General features: G+C 36.0%; 1 protein-coding gene across 12 annotated transcripts in view; it reads left to right on the forward strand.

Moving 5' to 3' along the window:
• PEX1 (peroxisomal biogenesis factor 1) overlaps positions 1–20,871 on the forward strand; it is a 31,692-nt gene that overhangs the window by 3,723 nt on the left and 7,098 nt on the right. For 3 of the 12 annotated variants that reach the window (XM_054816199.1, XM_054816207.1, XM_054816204.1), the window contains 20 exons: positions 940–1,023; positions 1,266–1,380; positions 1,470–2,236; positions 3,665–3,784; positions 5,893–6,016; positions 6,296–6,405; positions 7,694–7,794; positions 8,966–9,098; positions 9,833–9,929; positions 10,965–11,135; positions 12,541–12,695; positions 13,964–14,153; positions 14,355–14,524; positions 15,370–15,504; positions 16,060–16,124; positions 16,941–17,083; positions 17,161–17,264; positions 18,439–18,615; positions 20,203–20,433; positions 20,559–20,618. In XM_054816199.1, coding sequence (XP_054672174.1) covers positions 940–1,023; positions 1,266–1,380; positions 1,470–2,236; positions 3,665–3,784; positions 5,893–6,016; positions 6,296–6,405; positions 7,694–7,794; positions 8,966–9,098; positions 9,833–9,929; positions 10,965–11,135; positions 12,541–12,695; positions 13,964–14,153; positions 14,355–14,524; positions 15,370–15,504; positions 16,060–16,124; positions 16,941–17,083; positions 17,161–17,264; positions 18,439–18,615; positions 20,203–20,433; positions 20,559–20,618 — 3,252 coding nt within the window. Of the gene's footprint in view, positions 1–155; positions 260–939; positions 1,024–1,265; positions 1,381–1,469; positions 2,237–3,664; positions 3,785–5,892; positions 6,017–6,295; positions 6,406–7,693; positions 7,795–8,965; positions 9,099–9,832; positions 9,930–10,964; positions 11,136–12,540; positions 12,696–13,963; positions 14,154–14,354; positions 14,525–15,369; positions 15,505–16,059; positions 16,125–16,940; positions 17,084–17,160; positions 17,265–18,438; positions 18,616–19,035; positions 19,156–20,202; positions 20,434–20,558; positions 20,619–20,871 lie in introns of those variants that run through there. The other 9 variants (XM_054816208.1, XR_008575822.1, XR_008575823.1 and 6 more) reach the window with 9 other exon arrangements.

Consider the following 20,871-nt stretch of genomic DNA (forward strand, 5'->3'; position numbering starts at 1 on the left):
AAACCTCCCCCAAGTGTTACCTGGAAATAACCATCTGTATGATCAAATGAATACAGGAATAATTAGGTAGTTTTGCCATTGTTTTGGATTCAGGAATTGCATGTTTGTTGTGTTTCATAATAATATGCTCTTCTATTTACCATGATGGGGAAAAGATACTCCTCTCAACTTTTGCTTCAAACTGAGGACCTAGAGGAATTTAAAATCAGTTGTTACTTTTATAAAAGCTGACCTGAAATAAATCTCTCGCAGAGGACAGGTAACTAGTTTTATTTCAAGAAAAAAATAATGAAATTTATTTTTAAATGTATGACATGATATTGTTTGACAACTGTTACTTTCTGTCAAATGGAACCTTGGGTAAAAATTGACTTTTGAAATATAAGTTTAATGCTTAAAGCCTAAGCCACAAAAGCTTTTATCATTCCTCCTGACACACAGGACCTTAAAACTGTTCTGTGGAAGTGGGGCTGCTTCCTGTGAAACCATTCATAAAAGAGCTGATTTTGCTTTTGTATCATACTTTTTCCTCATTTCTTCATCTGTTTCTGCTTTATCTAAATTTGGGCACAACTTGACAAATTTTTCAGCATTCTAGAGTCCAGGACATTTAAAAATAAAAATGCAAAGACAGTTATGTGATCAATATGCATTAAAAATTGATTGTTGTTAGCTGATAAAGCTCCTGATGCTTGTCACATTCCCTTACGGTCAGAGTGTGTTGAAGTCCCCAGGCATGCCCAGTGCAATCCATTTCTAATATGTTGAACGTCCATCTTCTGCTTATGAATTACCCACTGTCATTAAGAAGATGTATGTTCAAAGTAGTGAAAATATGTAACAAAGGACATGTCAGTTTTCTAGTTGAATTAAAGATGGAGCTTTTCTGTATTTAAAAATAAGAAGTTAAATATTTTGAAATGGTGTTACTTTTGCCAGGTATTTCTTGAACCCTGTTCCCATGTCTCCTCCTGTCAGCAAGTAGAAGTGGAACCGCTCTCAACAGATGATTGGGAAATTCTGGTAATAAAACCTTTTCCCCTGTTCACATCCTTTTCTTACAGCTGACAGAGATTTTGACACAAGCAGTTTTTTGCACAATGCCCCATTCTTTTTGGCCCCTAAGGAAATACTAAATGTGGTGAGGTTTAATGGTATTTTATATTTCAAATGGTGTATTAGAAAGAGATGTAGAGTTTTTATCTTCAAACAAATGTTAAAAATGTGTGTAATATTGAATTTATAATGATATCACATTTTCCCAGGAACTGCACGCTTCCTCTCTTGAAAAACATCTTCTTGACCAGATTCGAATAGTATTTCCAAAAGCCGTCTTTCCTGTATGGGTTGAACAGCACACTCATGTTTACATCAAAATCGGTAAGCAACAGTGAAGGCTCTGGTGGCACCTTGAGGAAGCTGTTCTGCAGGAGGGGCTGCATTCATTGACCTACTCTGTTCATACTCAGGTACACTTATGCCAGAAGCCCCCTATGGGAGACTAGAGCCGTCCACGGAGCTTCTGATACTTCCCAAAACACGCGAACTTGAGGAAAATATCACCAGCACGCCTTCCACAGAAAGTGACATCTTGCTCAAAAGTTTTGTGAAAAATAACATAGAGCAAGAAGAAACAATGAAGGACCCTTTTGCCAAACAACCTTACTTAAAGCCAGGAGTCCTTGAGCAGAGCAAGGCTGATGCAAACATGACGTTTGGCTCAAATGTTCTCCCAAATATATGGAATTTCATAGGGAACATTTTCTCTCATACATCTGAGCAGAAACAAAAGACTTTGTGTGATAAAGATGAAACGAGCACCTTCAAAGACAAGCTGCTGAACTTAATTCACATGGACTCAATTTTCAGAGTGTGTCAGTCCCAGCCTCCCAGCGTACAGAATGCATCCGCCACTCGTGCGTTTCTGCAGTGCAATGCTGTTCATGTTTTCCCGTGGAATTTAGAATTTATTGATTTGGATCCAAATCCTGTAGTATCTTATGGGAAAATTAATGAGCTGCTTTCCCCAAGACAGCGTCATCAAGAAGCAAAGCAAAATCTGTCATTTGAAAAGCAAAAGCATTTGAGTAGTACACAAGACAAAAATCATGGTAATAGCAGTCAAGCATCCAGTGAGGGATCTGTTGTTCAAATTGTTTGGAACGGATTTGAAGACCTAAAGAGTCTCATAGAGTATGGCCACAGTGGGGAAGCCCTGCATGTTGGAAGAGTTTGGGTCAGTTTGAGCACACTATCTTTTGGGCTTTTTATTGGATAATATTTTCTATTGGATAATTGTGGAACTGGCTAATTAAGATGCAGTTTTGGGATATAGACTTTGTGTTAAGCTCTCAAGTAGAATGTACTAGAATCAGATAATATTTACTAGAGCTGTGCTTTGCAAAGCCATCTCATTCTGGACTATGCTACTTACCATCATCCTCCAAGATGTACAGTGTACTCTGTGTTTCTGCACCCTTAGCATTTTTGCACCAAATAGGGAAAATCCTTCAGTGTTTCTGGAGGGAATGCATGCTTTCTCAAAATCTGTTCATAGCCACTGTATTCATGAGAATGTGAAAGTATCTACTTACATTCAGTAAGTACATAATGAGATTCTTTTCATCAGTTATCACTTTAAAATGTGCTTTGGACTCTAGGTGTTATCAAACTGTAAAGTAATGGCATCACCTGTCCTAGTGCTACACAATGTTTGCAAGTGCTTCTCTATGCTCTTTAAAATAAATCTTTAAAAAAATATCAACTAGCTTTACATAATTCAAACTATTTTAGTTTTTATATACAATTTTGCAAGGTGCCACAAGTCCCAGTGTGCAGACACTGACATTTCAGCTTGTTCTGATAGAACTACAGTCTGCTTATGTTCTCTCTTTCCTGGAAGCTCATGTGGCATCAACAAAAATGCACTCCAAATCACTATTTGACTATTTTGACATAAAATACTTGTCACCATTCACTTATTTTTTTGTTGGGAATGAGAGCAAGACCCTGCAGTGGTCTTTACCACTAAATCTTTCGAAAGCCGTAACAATTTTCCAAATGGCAGCAACCATAAAGTCTTTAAGTCTTAATAAACATTTACGAGATGTTTTCAATTTGGATATATGTTTAAAATAACACAGAGTATTTGAAAAGTAGTTTCCTTTTTAAAAGGGTAAACTGACTAGTACAATTTAGGGAAATTGGATTTTCTCTCTCTGTGCAGCAGATGTGCTTGGTTCTGATCTATATAATGGCCTATCTATATTTACCTGCCCATGTAAAATTAATTTTAATCAAATGAAAGTAGAGTTGTTGTTTTTCTCCTATATTAAAAGCATTCTTACAATGTTCTAAGAATTCCTCCTAACCCTTTTTTTTCAGCCTTTTGGTTCTTATGTAAGAAGTTAGTAGATGGCCAGCTATAGTGAGCACTTTCACAAATGAGATAAAAGGCAATGAGAAGTGTGCATGAGAGAACACGATTTGGATACCGCCATCCATTTTATGGTTTCCTTCTTAATTCTTTTGCAGATCGATAGTCGATGATCAAATGTAGAAATTCTATTAGTGATGAAGAAACTGATGTACTATGTATGCAATGTTACGACTGGTTTACTTTCTGATATTTCCTTTTTATTTGCTTTTATTTTACATATTTCAGATTCCAGATGGTCTGAGAAAAAAACTACATATCGAAATACATTCGACAGTCCGAATTAAGTCAGTTGAATCTGTTCCTAAAATTCCTGTATCTCTTAGACTGCAACCCAAACAGAACTTAGTGAGTTGATATTTGTGGTCATGTGTTTGTTCATATATTGGAAAACTGATAACGTTGCCCTGATCAAGGTTGGGTTTTTTTCAATGTTTAATTTGTTTTCATTTGTTAGATGATAGTTTGGAAGTTGTCTGTTGTGTATGATATAATTCCAAAGGAATTTCTTTTTTGAATAATTCCTTGCTTTCTCTTTCTACTATGTAAGTCATTTAAATTAAGAAGATGCTATGATCCATATAAACAAGGCCTCTCTAGTAATACTGTTTTGTATTTTGATCAATGATACTGTAAACATCAAGCCATTGAATTTTGTTCTGCACTTGGTCAATATTTCAAATAGTTTGGCATGTTATCTGTAACAATTTCCTATTTAAAGGAACTGGCAGAGGTCATAGAGGGTGGAGGAAATGGAACTTCTGAATTTTAGCTCCTAGTTTCCTGAAGCTATTAGAGGAATGCTGTATAGTACCTTTTAAATCACAGGGTCTTTTGTTATTCTCAAATCGTGACAATTTCCGATGTCTTTTTTATTAAAAAGGATGTTGACATCATGAAGGGAAAATAGCATTGGTGGGGAAAAGATGCATTTTCTGTTTAAATAGGTCTCAAGCATAAACAAAATGCCAACAATAATAAAAATTTTGCATCAGACCCTCATCTGTAGTATATGAATACTGTTTCCAGCCTAGCAAATTTTAAGTGTATACATTTAGTTCTATAAAAACAAAAATGAAAAGGAATCATAGAGTTAAAGAGGAAATGTCTATTTTAAGTCTTCTGGGACTCCTGCTTATACTCTTTAAACATTGCAGTGCCCAGTGGATTTCCTAGGAAAGAAAATTGCTGTAAAATTATTATATTTTTTTATGTGCTGTTTAGGTTTTTGCTTTCTTTTAATAGTGATATTTTTCCCCTCATGCTAAAGATTAAATTTTCTAGAGTTATATCATTGAATCCCTCTGTTTTCCTGCAAGTGAGACATATCCAGTCTTCTGAGTGAGCATCTGTGACAGTAAGAACATATTTTGTACCAGTTCTCACAGTCTGTCAGGTGTAGCTCTGGAATGACGTATTTCTTCATAATGTACCGTATGCTTGTTTTTGTGTGACACTGGACTGATTATTTCCCAAGTTAGCTGCCTCTCAAAACTTTAAATACAGCACTTACCCAGCATAGCAGGGCTTATGCATGGTTTGTTGTTTATGCCCAGTATTCTATTTTGGTTTCTTACCTAGGGAGGAATGGTTGAACTGCATTGTTTATTTTTTTTTATATTGGAGTTAAAAGAGTATTCTGTCAGTAATTTGTTAAAATCGTACAAAGTAGTTATGTGTGCTTTTATATGTTTTAAATACAGATTTGTCCCTTTCTTTCTAATTCAGTTGAAGTTTTTTTAGTTCTTGGAACAAACCAAACACAGAAAGAAATATAACAGTAACTTTCGTTTTCCTTTTTGAACGCTGCTTCCATGATCTCAGTTGATTCCCCCTTTTTAAGACAGGAATTATGCTTTGGTGATTAGGAACTCAGCCAAGATATATGTGAACTAGACTCAATTTCTTTTCCTATTCCATTTATCTAGGTGACCTGGGTTAAGTTGTTTGATCTCTTTGCCTGCCTATTGAAGTTTATTGTTGGTGCCCTTGATCTAGATGAGCCCAGGCTTCTTTGTATAGGAAACAGAGTATAGAGGGAAGAGAGGGGTGCAGTGAGCACCCAAAAGAAGTCATGTGTCAATATTGGTGCATCTCTTGGGTGCTCTTTCAAACCCAGGAGCTGAGTAGTGCTCTTGGACCTGGCAATACAGATACATAAAAGAATAAAAGCTTTTCCTTGCCCTCATGTCAGTGTTCCAAAGGTGAAATCTTTAGAGGTTGTGGAAGATTCAGATGTTGCCGTAGCAGGGCTAGATAGGTGCTTTCCATAAAGCAGTTGATAGAAATGGTGTTTATTGGCAAAACGTTATTTTCTGTGTAAATAAAACTCTTACATCATCTTCCATCTCTCTGCTACCATAAGAGAAACAAATGCCTCATGCACAGGCAGAGAACAGTTTTACTTACTAACAGCTTGTTTTGTTTAATTTCCCTCTTTTTTTTTTCCTATTTAGCATAAAGATATACATGAAGATGATGTTATATCTGCTTTCAGTTCTTGGCTGCAGGATTCTGCTACTGACGATCTCCCATGGGTAATGACAAGCACAGACTGTATACATCTGTCTGTTAAAGAAGGTAAGGATAATACTGTCCTGTGCTGTAGCTGTCTTAACTGTCCATTATGGAATTTACTTAGGCAATATGCCATTTAATCTATGTATACACCATTTAACATAACAGATATCTCTTTATACTGAAACTGTAAGCATGAATTGTGCTTTAATAATGATTAACCTTTTTCATTCATTTTGGATTATATTGTAGTAATTCAAAATACACTAATCTGTTTAATCTTGTGAGGAATAAAAACTTAATTTATTTGGAATTTTAATAGTTGTTTCTTGGGTTTTACAGGAATGGAGGAGTTTTTCCTTAGTGTAGTGCATCCTATGCACATTGAAGAAAATAAGTCTGAGAATATTTTTATACTGAGTCCCAGTTTGCTGCAAAAGACTAATATACAAGTAAATATCACATAGTATCAGGTATCAAGTAATTTAAATTGTTACATTTGGTTTAAAATATATTACATTTTATATATAACGTATTTCAGTTTCCCTTTTTAAATAAATAATCTCAGTCTGTTCATTAAATTAAGTATCTGCATTCTTTATATGTTATTTTATAGCCTCAGCATTGGTGAGATTCCAGGCATGCCACACTAGTTACTGAATTTCATAGTCAATATTAAATTCTCAGAAAAATCAATTAGAACAGAGCAAAGTCAATACTGTCCATGTTTGAACATACTATCCTTATACTTGTTCTTTCCCTTAATACCTAAACCACTGTAAAATCACTTCACAGTGTATCTGGCAGGAACAGTAGCTTGTTCTGACAAAGATGAGACATATTCCCCATTCAACCCTACCAAGCTCACACTGCCTTCTCGTTTATACAGTTTCTGTGCTTGTGTTTCTTCAGTCTTTCCTTTCTCAGGAGAATAAATATTTCTATTTAATACTAGGATTACTGTTTCCATTAATAATTCTGATTGAACCAGTGCCTGTGACTCCAGGTTTATGGTTATAGGAGTGGGATAACATTTTTTTCATTTTTAAACCGATACAGTTAAATTTTAGCAGTGAATTAAGGTTTCCTGTTTTGGCTGTTTAGAATAGATATTTTTTCTGCAAAATTTAGGATTCCTGTTAAAAAAAGACTAAGAGCTTTATTTTTCTTGATAGTAGAGAAGTACAAGAAGACTTCTACAAATTGTGCTAGTGACTAGTACTAAGATGAAAGGATGAAGTGCATTTCTTAAGAGCAGTGTTAGCATCTCCTACCAGCCTGTTCTCATCTGTGAACCTCTCTGTTAGCCTGCCCAGCTTTCCATGCTAGCTCCCTGGTGAACTAGACTGAAAAATTCATGCCGGTGAAAAAAGCCAAGTGTTTTGTTAGGTTACTTCTCACCCAGATCAGACTCCTGATCTGATTCACTATCATGGCACAGGATAAGGAACAAGTAGTGTTACAGGTAGGGAAAGAGATGGTGGGCTGCATAGTCTGGTATAAACAGCACTTGGCCTAACATCTAATCACAGGTTGTTACATCATTGTGAACACTGGATTGCATTTTGGAAATAGTTGTAGCTATGACGTTTTACCAATGCATCTTTCAAGCGCAGCAAGCTTCAGCAAAGCATGCATGCAACATTTTCTTTACACAATTCCAAAAACAGCTAGTCACTTCTATACCCTTCTTCTGTAGGTATATATAATGTAAAGTACTAACTCTTTTCTGTGTTGTAGGTTCTTTTACAGCCTCTAACTAGAAAAGCTGATGGTGACAGCCAGCCACCTATGTGTGATACAGACAGGAACCTTCCTTACCACAAACTAAATGATTTAGGGTGAGACATTTTCATCATCGAAAATATGGGAGGGAGTGGGAATTAAAAAAAATAACATTGGTGGAAATGCCGATTTTTTTAGAAAACTAAGCCAGATCTAAATAGCCCCTCTGCATCTTTTGGCTTGTGTCAGGCTCAGACCTTATCCTAGAGTAAGTAGATGGTTAATTTTGTCCTCTGAATAGTCTTATTGAAGTGAATAGAAAACTTCACGTGACTAAATGTACTCATGTACTGAAAAGCTCACCGTGTCTGAGAATAGGATGGGAGGCCTCAGAACTAGGTAAGCTTCAGAAGAAATACTGATAATTCAGTGACTCTTGCTGTGCTTCTAAGTGGTATGAAGTAGACCTCTGTGTAGCAGTAAGGGATACTGGGGCTGTTGGAGGGTGTTTTTATCTGGGGTTTCCAAATGAAGAAAAACTTACGATATGTTGCAGTCTGCCTGTCAGTCCTCCACCCGCAGTAACTTAAACCTCTTTACTTGTTTAACTAAATTTAATAGTACAGTCTCAAAGAAATGTAGTTCCTAGGTTTATCAGAATTGTCATCTGAGGAGAGAAATTCAGAATTGTGTCTCCACGGGTAAAAAGTGCAATGTAAGCTCAACAGCTACATGGTTAATCTGCTAGGTGGCTAAATTTTTTTTTAAAGTTGAAATACGAAACTGATAGCCTTGCTGTTTGTGAACCTGAAAGGAGCACTGTTGTGTCAAAAGTCACAGAGATTTAGGACTGGTAAAGGATAAGGATGCCTTCAAATGCACTATGTGCTGCTTTTCTGAAAAGGCTGAGAACTTTTCTGACCCAGGCATGTTCCCTGTTTTACCAATTTGTTACATTCCTTAGTAGGTTGTTACTCAAGTAGATTAAGCCCCAAAATATGGTTAGCTCTTACCTTCTGAGACCTACCTCATACTAGGGTGGTGTAGAATGACTAGATAACCCTTCCATTGTGGGGGTGTTCTGCAATGGCTATCTGTCCCCTGTGTCACCACTGCAAATTAAAGGGGCTGTCTCTAAAAATTGAATTGTCTTTAGCTTTTTCTTGAAAAGGTGAAGTACCGTGAAATGTGTCAGCATTGAAGCTTCACCCTACTGCAAGTTATTACTATGTACATCATGTGTACTGATGCTACCCTAGGCCATTTAATATTTTATTTACTCTGCAGAGGAGTGGACAAATTAGGAACATCTTCCTTTGAACACATAAGCCACAGTCTTCTGGGGCGTCCTTTATCTCAAAAGCTGGCTACTATTGCTGTGGGACTGCGAAGTGGAGGGGTGCTTCTCACAGGAGGAAAGGTACACACTACTACTGTCTACTCGCAAACCCTCCCAGATTGTTTTCTGTAGTTACAAAACTGTTTTCATTACTTTTCTTTGATACCATGTGAATTCCAAAGAATTAAAGAACAAGCTGAAAAAAAAGCAGTTAACCGAGTTAATTCAGTAAAACATTATATTATATATATGTATACACACTATATGCACACTTCATCAATATGTATTCATATTTCATGTGTATATATGATATATATATATATAAAATGTAAGTTTTAAAGATTGCTACCAATGCAATTTCAATTTGTTCCCTTAGGGGATTAATCTACTTCATGTTAATAGTATAATAAACACTTCTCATCTCTGAAATATTTGAATGAAAATAAGAATATAGTATTTTCTCCTGTGTTATAAAATGGCAGTGGAGTTTATTTTCCCATTGCCTCTTATGGTGATCCATTTTATACCATATTCCACTGAAACTAACAGATGTCTTAACTCTGAACTCCGGAATCAGAACACTGTCTGTAGTGGATATATCCACTCTGAATTTGTTTATACTTGTTTCACTCTAGGGCTTTGGTGTCTACCAAGTGATGTAAAGACAGAATACGTATATACTTTTGGTGAGGAATAAAACCAGTGTGTGTACAGCTTTCCCAGCTTGTTAATTGGTGTATGCTGTGACAAAAACTCCACAGAAACAGAATGAAATAGTTCTGTCAATTTACATTAGCTCACATTTATTTTTGTAGGGAAGTGGAAAGTCAACATTAGCAAAGGCCATCTGCAAAGAAGGATTCGATAGACTGGATGCTCATGTAGAAGTAATTGATTGTAAAGCTTTAAGAGGTATGGTAATTGTTTTACTTGCAAATGTTTGCTGTATGATGAAGAAGCACAATTATGAATTTATTATATTTGGTATGAATAATTTTTCTAGCATTATTACTGCTTTTGCAAGGATATTTGATCCCCCGCAATAAGCATCTTTAACAGTCTGATGAAAATACAGCTGCCGTAAGATTATTGCACACTTTTATCAGTTTCTGTCCCACGTACCACCACCAAATTCACACCATGCTTGCCATGCTTATTTCTAATTGTTACAAAATGGGAAGAAGTTGCAAGTTGAACTGTTTTTTCAGCTGTGCTAGCTGGAACAAATTGTATGTTAACAAATCATAAGTGTTAAAGGATACCTGTATTACTCAGTGAAAGGATGACACAGGTACCAAAGAAGAATCAAACCATCTATAATTCATGATTATAGATGATGATGAGATGAATCCTTAGGTTTTGTGAGTTCAAAATAAGTATTTTGCGCTAAAGATGGAAGAGGACAAAAAAGGCTTTTTTTAGTTTTTCATTCTCTGGCTTTCCCAAATAGTTATGGTGTTCCAGAGGCAGAGAATACTCAACTGTTTTCTTACAGAGCCCTTTATTGCATGGCTGTACTCTTTTTGCTTAACTCCCTACTAAGCTCCTTGCTCCAGAGAAAAAGGGAAAGATTGATAAAGAGCTAGGTCCTTCGCTCTGAAAAATTCTTCCAATTGCGGGACTCTTTAGTAGCTAATTTAGAGTGCTGCTGATACTGCTCTGGTTTTAAATGTCTAAAAATTATTCATGTAAGCTTCTATAGTGGTTAGTGAAAGATGATTAATCTCATTTTAGAGCAGATGGATCCTTGTAGTACTGTTTTGATTGAAGATGTGGACTCTTTCTTTACTGACTGTTGACTCTGGTTTAATCTTGGTACCTGGATTTATAGGACTGAAGTTAAGCTATGCAAATCAAAAAATTGTAGTATTACATGAGCAAGATGTAGTCAGTTTGATGATTTTTTTCCTGATATCTTTTGTCATTAAAATTGTATTTCTGTTTTAGGAAAAAGATTAGTAAACATAAGGAAAAATGTGGAAGAAGCTTTTTTAGAGGCAGCATGGAGACAACCATCCATTCTTTTGATGGACGATCTTGATCACATTGTTGGAGTACCTTCTACACCAGAACATGAGAACAGCCCTGAAACCGTTCAAAGCGATAGACTTGTTTATGGTAATACTGTGCTACCTGTGTCTGGATAAAAATATAATGCAACTTGGAATTTCTTGCATATGAATTGTATTGTCCTACCTGGAAAATTCTGTCAGTATCATTATTGCCTCTGGACCATGTGGTATTCCATGGCAGGGACTGACAAATTATGGTATGTAGACCATTTGTGGAGCACTAGCTGAATCAAAATTGTCTACTCTGGAGCTTGGAGTAGTCATTGCCAGTGGTACGTACACCTCTGCTGCTTATGGCAATGCCTGTTGTCACCACCACTGCCAGTCGTAGAGGCTTCTCAGTTCCTTTTTACCTTGTTCATGCACTCAAATATGTTGCAATTGCTTACAAGTTACAGATGCATCTTTAACTGATAATTACTTATAAGATCAATATTATAATTGACATATCATTAAAATTGATCCTGTTTTCCATAATTATTATTTATAATTACAGAGATATGTAAATTTGATACTGATGTTTAGAACCAACTTCTTTTAGCTCAATACTAACTTCTTTACCATCCTACTTGGTATACTTTGTAGAACTTCTATTTCATTTACAATGTAACAATACATAGATTTTCAAAATAAGATTATCAATTATAGTTTGACATCCTGAATACAGTTCCTTTTTATTCCCTAAAATCTAGGCAGTAATAAGTTGCAAAATAAAATTAAATTATCAAGATTAATATCTTCATTTTTTAAGCTGTACTCAACTCTGTTCATGTAAAATTAAAGCCATAGCAAAAAACATCTTCTATTTCTTAGCTCAATTTGAGGGAGTTAGCATAATTTTTATTAAATTGCTTTTGAAGTTCAGAATATCTTACCATCATTTCTGTTTTAAAAATGTGCACTTAAGTTACTTGCAGAATTGTTTGTGTTTCTTATTACTTTATTTACAGGTATAATGCATACAACAGATGTTTAGAGTTTTAAAGATTATTCCTTGAAGATTTATCTTGCATCCGTAATTTCTTTGACTTTCATATATTATTTTTTCCTAGATTGTTTATTTTCTAGGCTTAGCAGCTATTTTTATTTTTATAAATTTCTTTTTTTTGTTTGCATGGAGGGAATAATATTTCTAGAACAGGGATCATAGCACACACAAAAAAAATCACATTTAATATCCTGTGGTAGACATCATCAGTGATGTTACAAATTTAGCTTTTAAAGAGCACTTCTGCTGGCATTTTATTAATGGAATGTACTGTCCTAGAAAAAATAACTATATATTTTATTTTTTTAATTTAAAAAAAGCCTGTAGACATGGGAAATATATAATGAGATGTTAACACTTTATGTGCCCTAATGCTGCTCTCCAGTGCAGTCAAAATGTCTGTTATGAAATGCAGAATCTTTTGTTATTTTGCAATTCATGGAGCAATGTCTTATGTGTTTAGTTTTGAAAGATCTGATAAAAGAAGTTATTTCCATGGGGAGTTTGATTGCATTAATTGCCACAAGTCAGTCTGAACATTCCCTACATCCTTCCCTGGTTTCAGCTCAAGGAACTCACATATTTCAGTGCTTCAAATGTATCCGATCTCCAGATCAGGTAAATTCTGGTATTTATTCATTTGGTTAAAATATTGTTTGCCTTTCCTGCAGCCTCAAATACAATACTGGAACAGCTGCAAAAATAGTAGGTTACACCCGAAGATGAGAAAAAATCTGGAAATCTTAGCTCTTTCATGATACTTAAATACCTCAGTACTTAGATCTGTCATTATGAAGTTTTTGAAAAAAATAAAAGTAATCCAGTTCCCAGTTGGCCCCACTCTCCTTATCTTCGGTGGCAAGAGAAGGGTGTATTCAGAGGGCATTTCAGTTCAACGTAAAACTAGTTAGGTTGCGTAACGTAGGTGAGATATGCATGCCTCCTTGTTACCTGTACGGGGATTCTAGAGGAGCAGCTTGGATAAAACATGTAAGTCACTACGGTTAGATAAATGAGATTAAAGCGGTGTGTTTTTTCACAGCTCAGAGGAATAAGTATGTCCCTAGAGTATGTATTTTAAAAATGTTATTAAAACTAAGCGTTAATTTTATGGGAAGGTTTTGGTTCTGTTTTCTATATTAATTATAACTTCCTACTTTTGAATATACTCCATTCTGAGAAGTAAAAAGGATAGAGGGAAGAATAAACAGTATAATTTCATTGCAGGAGAAAGCAGTGCTTTGCACCCACACATGCCCTAATGTCATGACACAGACATGCCACTCATTAAATAATAAGAGTTGTTCCAGCCCGATTGTCTGCTGTCACAGGCTAGCAATTAAAAACCACTGTGGGGGGGTGGGTGGGTGGGGGAATTCTGCATTACATACAATGTAGCTTTCCCCACTTCCTGCAAGTCTGCCTGTATCATTTTTAATACTATTACATGAATAAGGATGAGACATCACTGGAAAAGTCAGGACCTCAAAAGATACCAAAGTATCTGATGTATTTTTATCTAATGCAATATATTTCATCTCAAATATATTCTACTCATACTGGCAAAATGAAAGATGTTTCTTTTCCTGTGAAACAGAAAAAATGAGTGTAAAACTATAGAATCTGGGGGGTGGAGGGTTGTTTCATTATTATTGTTGGATTTAAGATAGCTGTGGCAAGGTAAACTGGTGAATTTATTGAAATTCACCTGAAGAACTAACTTTTGTTTATATTCATGCCTGCTCAGATTTTGTTATTTGAAAGTTTGGTGACATGTAAATATTTAAGGAAATTTTAGTAACTTGCATGTATTTACTTTTTGAATTTCTGAAATCCATATAAATAGTAAACTTGATATACACTTGCTGCACAATTCTATTTTTTAGAAGCAAAGATGTGAAATGCTGTATTCCATAATAAAAATGAAACTGAATTCTGATATAAAGAAGTTCTCTGATCTTGACCTCCAATATATTGCAAAGGAAACGGAAGGTTTTGTTGCCAGAGATTTTACTATGCTGGTTGATCGTGCCATTCATGCCTGTGTTTCCAACCAGAATGCATTTCAAAATAGCGGTATGTTGACAACAAAATCTCATATTTCATAGTTTTACTTCTATTATCCAGAGCCTGTGGAGTAATACAGAAATAAAAAGCTAGCTTTTATGTTTTATGTTTAAAATTTATTTAATTGTTACATATTGTGAGGAACTTGTTACTGGCAGGCTGTATAGGGGTTTTTTTTGTGTTCAGGGTTTTTTTTTCTTTTTTTTAAAGCAGAGTTGGATCTGTCAACCATGGATTTTCAGAGAGCTCTAAAAGATTTTACTCCATTAGCTCTGAGAAGTGTCAGCCTTCATAAACCTAAGGATATCGGCTGGGACAGGATTGGTGGCCTAAAAGATGTGAAGCAAATACTCATGGACACCATCATGTTACCTGCAAAGGTACCCAGTTCTTTTAAATTAGTTACCTGCATTTTGTTCATAACGTTAGTAGAGGAAGAATGATTTTTAAGGTGTGACACGGTATTTGACAGGAAGATGACAGGTATGATTTTAAGCTACTTTTCTAGCTTCCCAGTCTTCAACGGTCTTCAGCTACTGGAAAACTCTTTATCCTTCCCTCTTCCAAATGCAAAAGGCAATGGCTTGTGCTTTTCTACAGATCAAGTGGTGCTCTAGAATACTGCGGCATTGCTAACATCATCTTTGCTACACTCTGTTGCAGGGTTTGTGATTAGGCTCTGTAAAGATAACATTTCCAGCTGTCTTCTGCAGTACTCTTGCTAGAGGAGTACTCTTTTTTGGATGAATGCCAATCCATCAGTTCCTCTTTGTTTTACTTTGGCATTTCTGCCTTGCTTAAAACTTTTAGCATTAAGATGAGCCATCCATTTCAGTCTTCTGAGAACTGACTAAACAGTTTTCTGTATAAGGGACAGAATCTTTGACTGTATACTTACATAATTTAATCATATCAGTCTGTGATTAGAATAGGAATTTAGAAGTACAGATGCGTACATTACAAAGCTCTAGTGCATCCTTATTCTGTCCTGTTTCCTTCTGGTACAAAATGCCACTCGTTTGTATTTTAAGTACCTATGAATCCTAGGAACCCACTTCAGCCCCAAGTAAACTAACAGTCCGGGTGAGCTCTTGTGATAATAATGTGGGTAAAAGAAATTAGACACATTTTGTTTAGACAAAAATCAACACTAGTCAGTGATGTTACAGTACACTGCACAATAATTACATATTTTAGAATATGTCTTGTTGAATATCTTTTCCAGTATCCAGAATTATTTGCAAACCTGCCCATACGACAGAGATCAGGAATCTTGCTGTATGGAGCACCTGGAACAGGAAAAACACTGTTAGCTGGAGTAGTTGCTCGAGAGAGTGGAATGAATTTCATCAGCATCAAGGTAGCAAGATTTTGAAGACTAACTGATTCATTTTATTAACAATGAAATAGCTTACCATAATACCTGCGAGTATGTGCTTGTGAGGGCAAAATACCAAAGAAAGAAACTCGCATTTAAAATTTGGTATGTCTCTGGATGTAGCACCATCTGACTTCTGGAACTTCACAGTTCTTATTACTGAGATTTTTTTTGTATAATTATTCATTAGGCAGAATTATAAAGTTTAATTAGATGTTCTTAGTTTCCCACTTTTTATAAAAAGATTTTGGTTCCATTGGACAATGACATTGAGCAATGCATTTTAAACCTATTTTCAAAATACAGTGTAAGTTCTTGCCTTATGATACTGTGACACATGTTCTGTTATAGTAGAAAAATGGAAATTATAACTTCAAAATAAGTTGGAATGCAAAGATTCTTTTGGCTTATCTAGACCCCTCGGCTCTTCTGTTCAGAGATGCCACTCTAGTGTATAAAATCTATGCTGATGTTGAATTACATATTAAAACTAAGAAACATACCATGAATGTTCTTTTCTGATTTTTTTTTTTTTAGGGACCAGAGCTGCTCAGCAAATACATTGGAGCAAGTGAGCAAGCAGTTCGGGATATCTTTAACAGGTTGGCTTTGTAAAGATTTGTGATGTTATCAATGAATTTTTTTAATTGAAGCTCCAAGAAGTAATTTTGTTGTCCTAGGAGAGACATGGCATCAGATCACAAAAACATCTGAAATAATTAGTTGGGCCGAATCAGATGTTCAGTTCTTGGCAAGTTCAACTTGAATGTCATTATTTAAGAACTGAGCATTTTGGCTCAGAACAGGAGAGCGCTTTTGAAGCTGATCTCCCAGTTCTCTCCATTTACAGTGCATTGGTTCACATCACAGAACTGTCTTGGAAAAGACACACTGAATTCCTTCCAGGTGATTCCAGGAGACAGACTAGTGTGCTCCAACTAGTAATGAACACTTGGTATGTAGGGTCATACTAGACTTGGTGTTGAGGTCCTCAGTGCCAGTTGTTCTCACAAATCTGCCCTTACTGACCCTCAGTGCTCACTAATGTAAACATACCATACATAGCCTTTGCTTCTTGTGTAATTTACAGTGTAGGCAGTCTTTGTGTTAGATGTACATAAGCCAAGATGTCATCTGTAGTGATTGGATTTTAGAGCTTTCAGGTATATTAATATGAAGTTGGGTACTTGAGAAATTATAAAGTGAGTGCAAAGTATGTCATAAAAATGAGCATGATTCCATTGCAATCCAATTCTTCAGAACCTCTTAATTTCTACAGAAAACAGATTTTCTATTCTCTAATTAAAGATAGCTGTTCTCTGAAGCAAAAAGCAATTATTTTTAATATTTCTAAGCAGTTTTACCTGTGACCCAAACTTAAACAGAATTTAAGTATTTCCTTTTTTTTTTCCTTTTAGAGCTCAGGCAGCTAAGCCTTGTATTGTTTTCTTCGATGAGTTTGATTCTATTGCTCCTCGCCGAGGTCATGATAACACAGGAGTCACCGACCGAGTGGTTAACCAACTGTTGACTCAGTTAGATGGTGTGGAAGGATTACAAGGTAATAATTCATCTGTGTGCTCCTTTTTATGCAAAAGTTTAGCAGACGTTAATGATCTTTTTCTGCACTTTCCTAAGGGGTTTATGTGCTAGCTGCTACTAGTCGCCCAGATTTGATTGACCCTGCTTTGTTAAGGCCAGGTCGACTGGATAAGTGCCTGTACTGTCCACCTCCTGATCAGGTGAGGAAACAAAACATTTTATGTGAGAGGCAAGGAAAAAAAGAATTAAACTAATGGTCTTTATTCTCCTTTTCTTTATAGTTAGTGGTATTTCAAATCTGGACAAAGTGGACTTGATTGCCCAGCGCCAGTTATACAACAGTATAAATTCATTGATTTTAGTGTCAATGTGTTCACATAAAACTGGGGAAAGTCAAGGATATTTACCACAGTCTTCAGGATCAAATCATGTTCCTGTGGATACAGCTGATTTAAAAGAATAAATAAATAAAAAGGAAACTACTTTGCAGAAAGAAACTGGATGCAGAGTAGTGTTTTCATGTTCTGTGTCTTTCTCTGAATTAAGAGTCCAGTGGATCTGCCATTTGCTTGAAGTGATGAACCATAGACATTCCCAACCCAACTCTTGAATTATCTCAAGTTTTCAGTGCAGTTTTGTTCTAAATTCAGTTGATCCCACTCTTCTTTACCCACATTTAATTTGGAATATTCAAGCTCTTTTTAAGTCAGATGTGCCACTAGTTAGGAAAGGAATGATTCCCATTGATTTTAGTGGGTTTTGGATTAGGCCTTTGAGGCTGTACAATGAGTGTCTTTGATTCCCCGTTTTATGAGGAAAAAATTAGTGCTCTTCATTTTCAGATTAGTTGGCACATTTAATAAATGCCACATCATTTCATTCTGAAACACACATGAAGAAGATGATCCTGTGCGGTAAGAACACAGATACACTCTCTTTCCCCCTCCTTTTTCCCCCCCCCCCCTCTGGTTTAGAATATGATCATTTAGGTAAATGTGAGTTTTTTACTTGTGTCACACTTGTCTTTGCTAAAGGACAGGTAAGTAGCAGAGTTCACCTTCATGTTTTTATATATACAAATCCCAGATATTAGCTGGATAGTTAGAGAAATATATTTCTTGGTATACTGCCTTTGGTACAGTCTCTCTTAGACTTTTCAAGAAAATGTAACAAAATATATGCCTATATTTTAAAGATTGACTACTGTACCATATGTCCTATATGTACTATTATTAGGATAGTATCTTCTTTAAAAAAGATCCTTCCTCCCTCAGATAGGAAGTTGCTTGTGACAGGTCCAAAGCACTATCTAGCAGTCAGGACAAGGAAAATAATGGGTTGCTTTACTGACATTTTTTTCCTCCCTTTTTACAGAATTCACGCTATGAAATCTTAAAAGCTCTCAGTCATTCTCTGTCCTTGGCAAACGATGTGGACTTTCAGGATTTGGCAGCAAAAACAGAACAGTTCACAGGGGCTGACCTAAAAGCTTTATTGTACAATGCCCAGTTAGAGGCAATCCATACTAATTTAGCTTCAGGTTTAACACAGGTAAATAAAACACATAAAAGAAGTCTCTCCTCTTTTTCGAAATATGTTGATATGTTTGAAAGGGTTAATTTTATCCATGGTTTGGTTTTGGTTTGATTTTTTTTTTTAGCAAAACTCTGTTTAATAAGATTTAGTGTTGCTATATTTTTATACAGAGGATTAAAATCTTAATACATTTGCAGAAAAATGCAAGAATAATGTAACAAATTAGTTTAAATACTTTTAAACACAAGGATTTTTTTCATTTTATGATGGGTATTTAATATTAAATAGACTTATGTAAGCCAAATCTGTTTATCACTGTTATGAGGAGTGTCTGACAGATCAATAGGAGGGATCCCACTTAGAGTTTCTTGGGAGCAGCTAGCAAATTCAATTTTGGCTGATGGAGGAAGCAAGGAATTGGTGGGTTTTGTGGAGTTGTTCCAACAGATGGAGTGTAATCTGAGGTCAGGAGAGAAGTGAAGAGAGGATGGTGATATCTGAAGTGGCCTGTTCTGGCTCGTCTTCCAGGCACCAGCTAATCCTTGCATTTGGAAGGTACAGGATCCCACCCTTGGTTTGTGCCCCTTATATGACTGACAGGTCCTTTCCTCTTTTAGCCTCTATTCAGCCACCTCTCCTCACATTTTTAATACCTACCTTCTGGTTCTAGCTGGAAAGGGGCGGGCATGGCTTCCACTGCTCAGAGGTCAAAGGGAAGGATTGGGTCAGGGGTGCAAAAGCAAGGAGGCCTCTTGGGTTCTTTTTGCCCAAGCTATTACCAAGGGATGGGGCTCTGAGGATGCAACTCATAGTATTGGGAGGGATCGCCAGCATATCTTCCCTAACAATCCCTTCAGTTGTAGCATCAGTAAGTAGTTGTAAGGATACCTGATGATTAGCTGTCATTAGAGGAGGCCGTTGTCCAAGGCAGTAGTCTCCAGAGTGGAGTGCACCTGCCCCAGGGGGGTGCACAAGACAATCCACTGAAGTGCAGGAAGAAAATATTAGAACTTCAATAGTACATGTATATAAATTACAAATAAATAAATATGTATATATTTGGTGGAGTGTGTTGAGAAATTTTTTACTGATGGGGGTGTACAATCAGAAAGTTTTGCAGCCACCAGTCTAAAGCAACAGCTGTGATTTCCACATCAGCACTTAAAATGTGTGGACTATGATTAAAGATGAGTACAGCAATTAGGTTCTGTGAAAGTAGACTCGCCACAATCTCCCAGAGCACTTTGCACAAAGTAGTAAATTGCCTGAAGGGAATAGCTGAGACAGAAGTGATCGGTTCTACAGAAAATGTACGTGAAGTTTCCCAACACTTACTGAGTGAGTGAGACAGTTGAAAGCAAACAAATAAAACCTTACAATTATCTCCTCAAATTATTTTTCTAGCATGAAGAGAGAAAATCTGCTTAAAGGCACTGGATTTTCTTAGCAAAATATTTGGAAATATACTCCCAGAGAAAGACAGATTACTAGAATCAAATGTAAATTGATACTTCCATTTGCACTGTATATGAATTTTTTTTAATGTATTTCAGATTGCAATTAGTTATGAGTTAACTTCTAATGTTCTGTTCTTTGTCACAGGATTTTGGTTCTAGTTCTGATAGTGACTTCAGTCTCTCTTCCATGGTTTTTCTAAACCACAGCAGTGGCTCAGATGATTCAGCAACAGATGGAGAAGCCGGGCTAGAGCAATCTCTTATTTCTTTAGACATGTCTGACTTGCTCCCTGAAGATCCAAGGTCCAACATGTATCGTCTTTATTTTGGAAGCTCTTATGAATCAGAGCTGGGAAATGGAACTCCTTCAGAACTGGTAAATTACTCAATATTTGGAATTTTGTAAATATTATAAGTTGTGAAGCAGAAAAACTGAACCAGACAAATGGTTTGGTTTTATAAATACAATTATGTCTGCTTTGTCCTTCAAACTGTCTTCAGACTGTATCTTGTGGTCCACGGTGGGGAAGAAGATGGAAGGATGTGATCTCACAAAATACAGTATGGACTTCTCTGCAGCTTTGCAGGACTTTAAAATCAAATTCCCAAAATACTGCTTAATACCTTATAATCAAGTAAACTGCATTCGTTCCAGATCTTACTGTCTGGGCTGGCGGCTTGTTGCCTTCCCAAGTTTAATACTAAACCAGTTTTTGACTCTTTGATGTTTTGGGGTTTTTTTTAACTTAGTTTTATTACTAAACAGTGACCAATCAGCTTTCAAGAATTAAGTCATAATCTTACGAATCAACAA

The sequence above is a fragment of the Grus americana genome, chromosome 2 (assembly GCF_028858705.1).
Source record: "Grus americana isolate bGruAme1 chromosome 2, bGruAme1.mat, whole genome shotgun sequence".
Lineage (NCBI taxonomy): Eukaryota > Metazoa > Chordata > Aves > Gruiformes > Gruidae > Grus > Grus americana.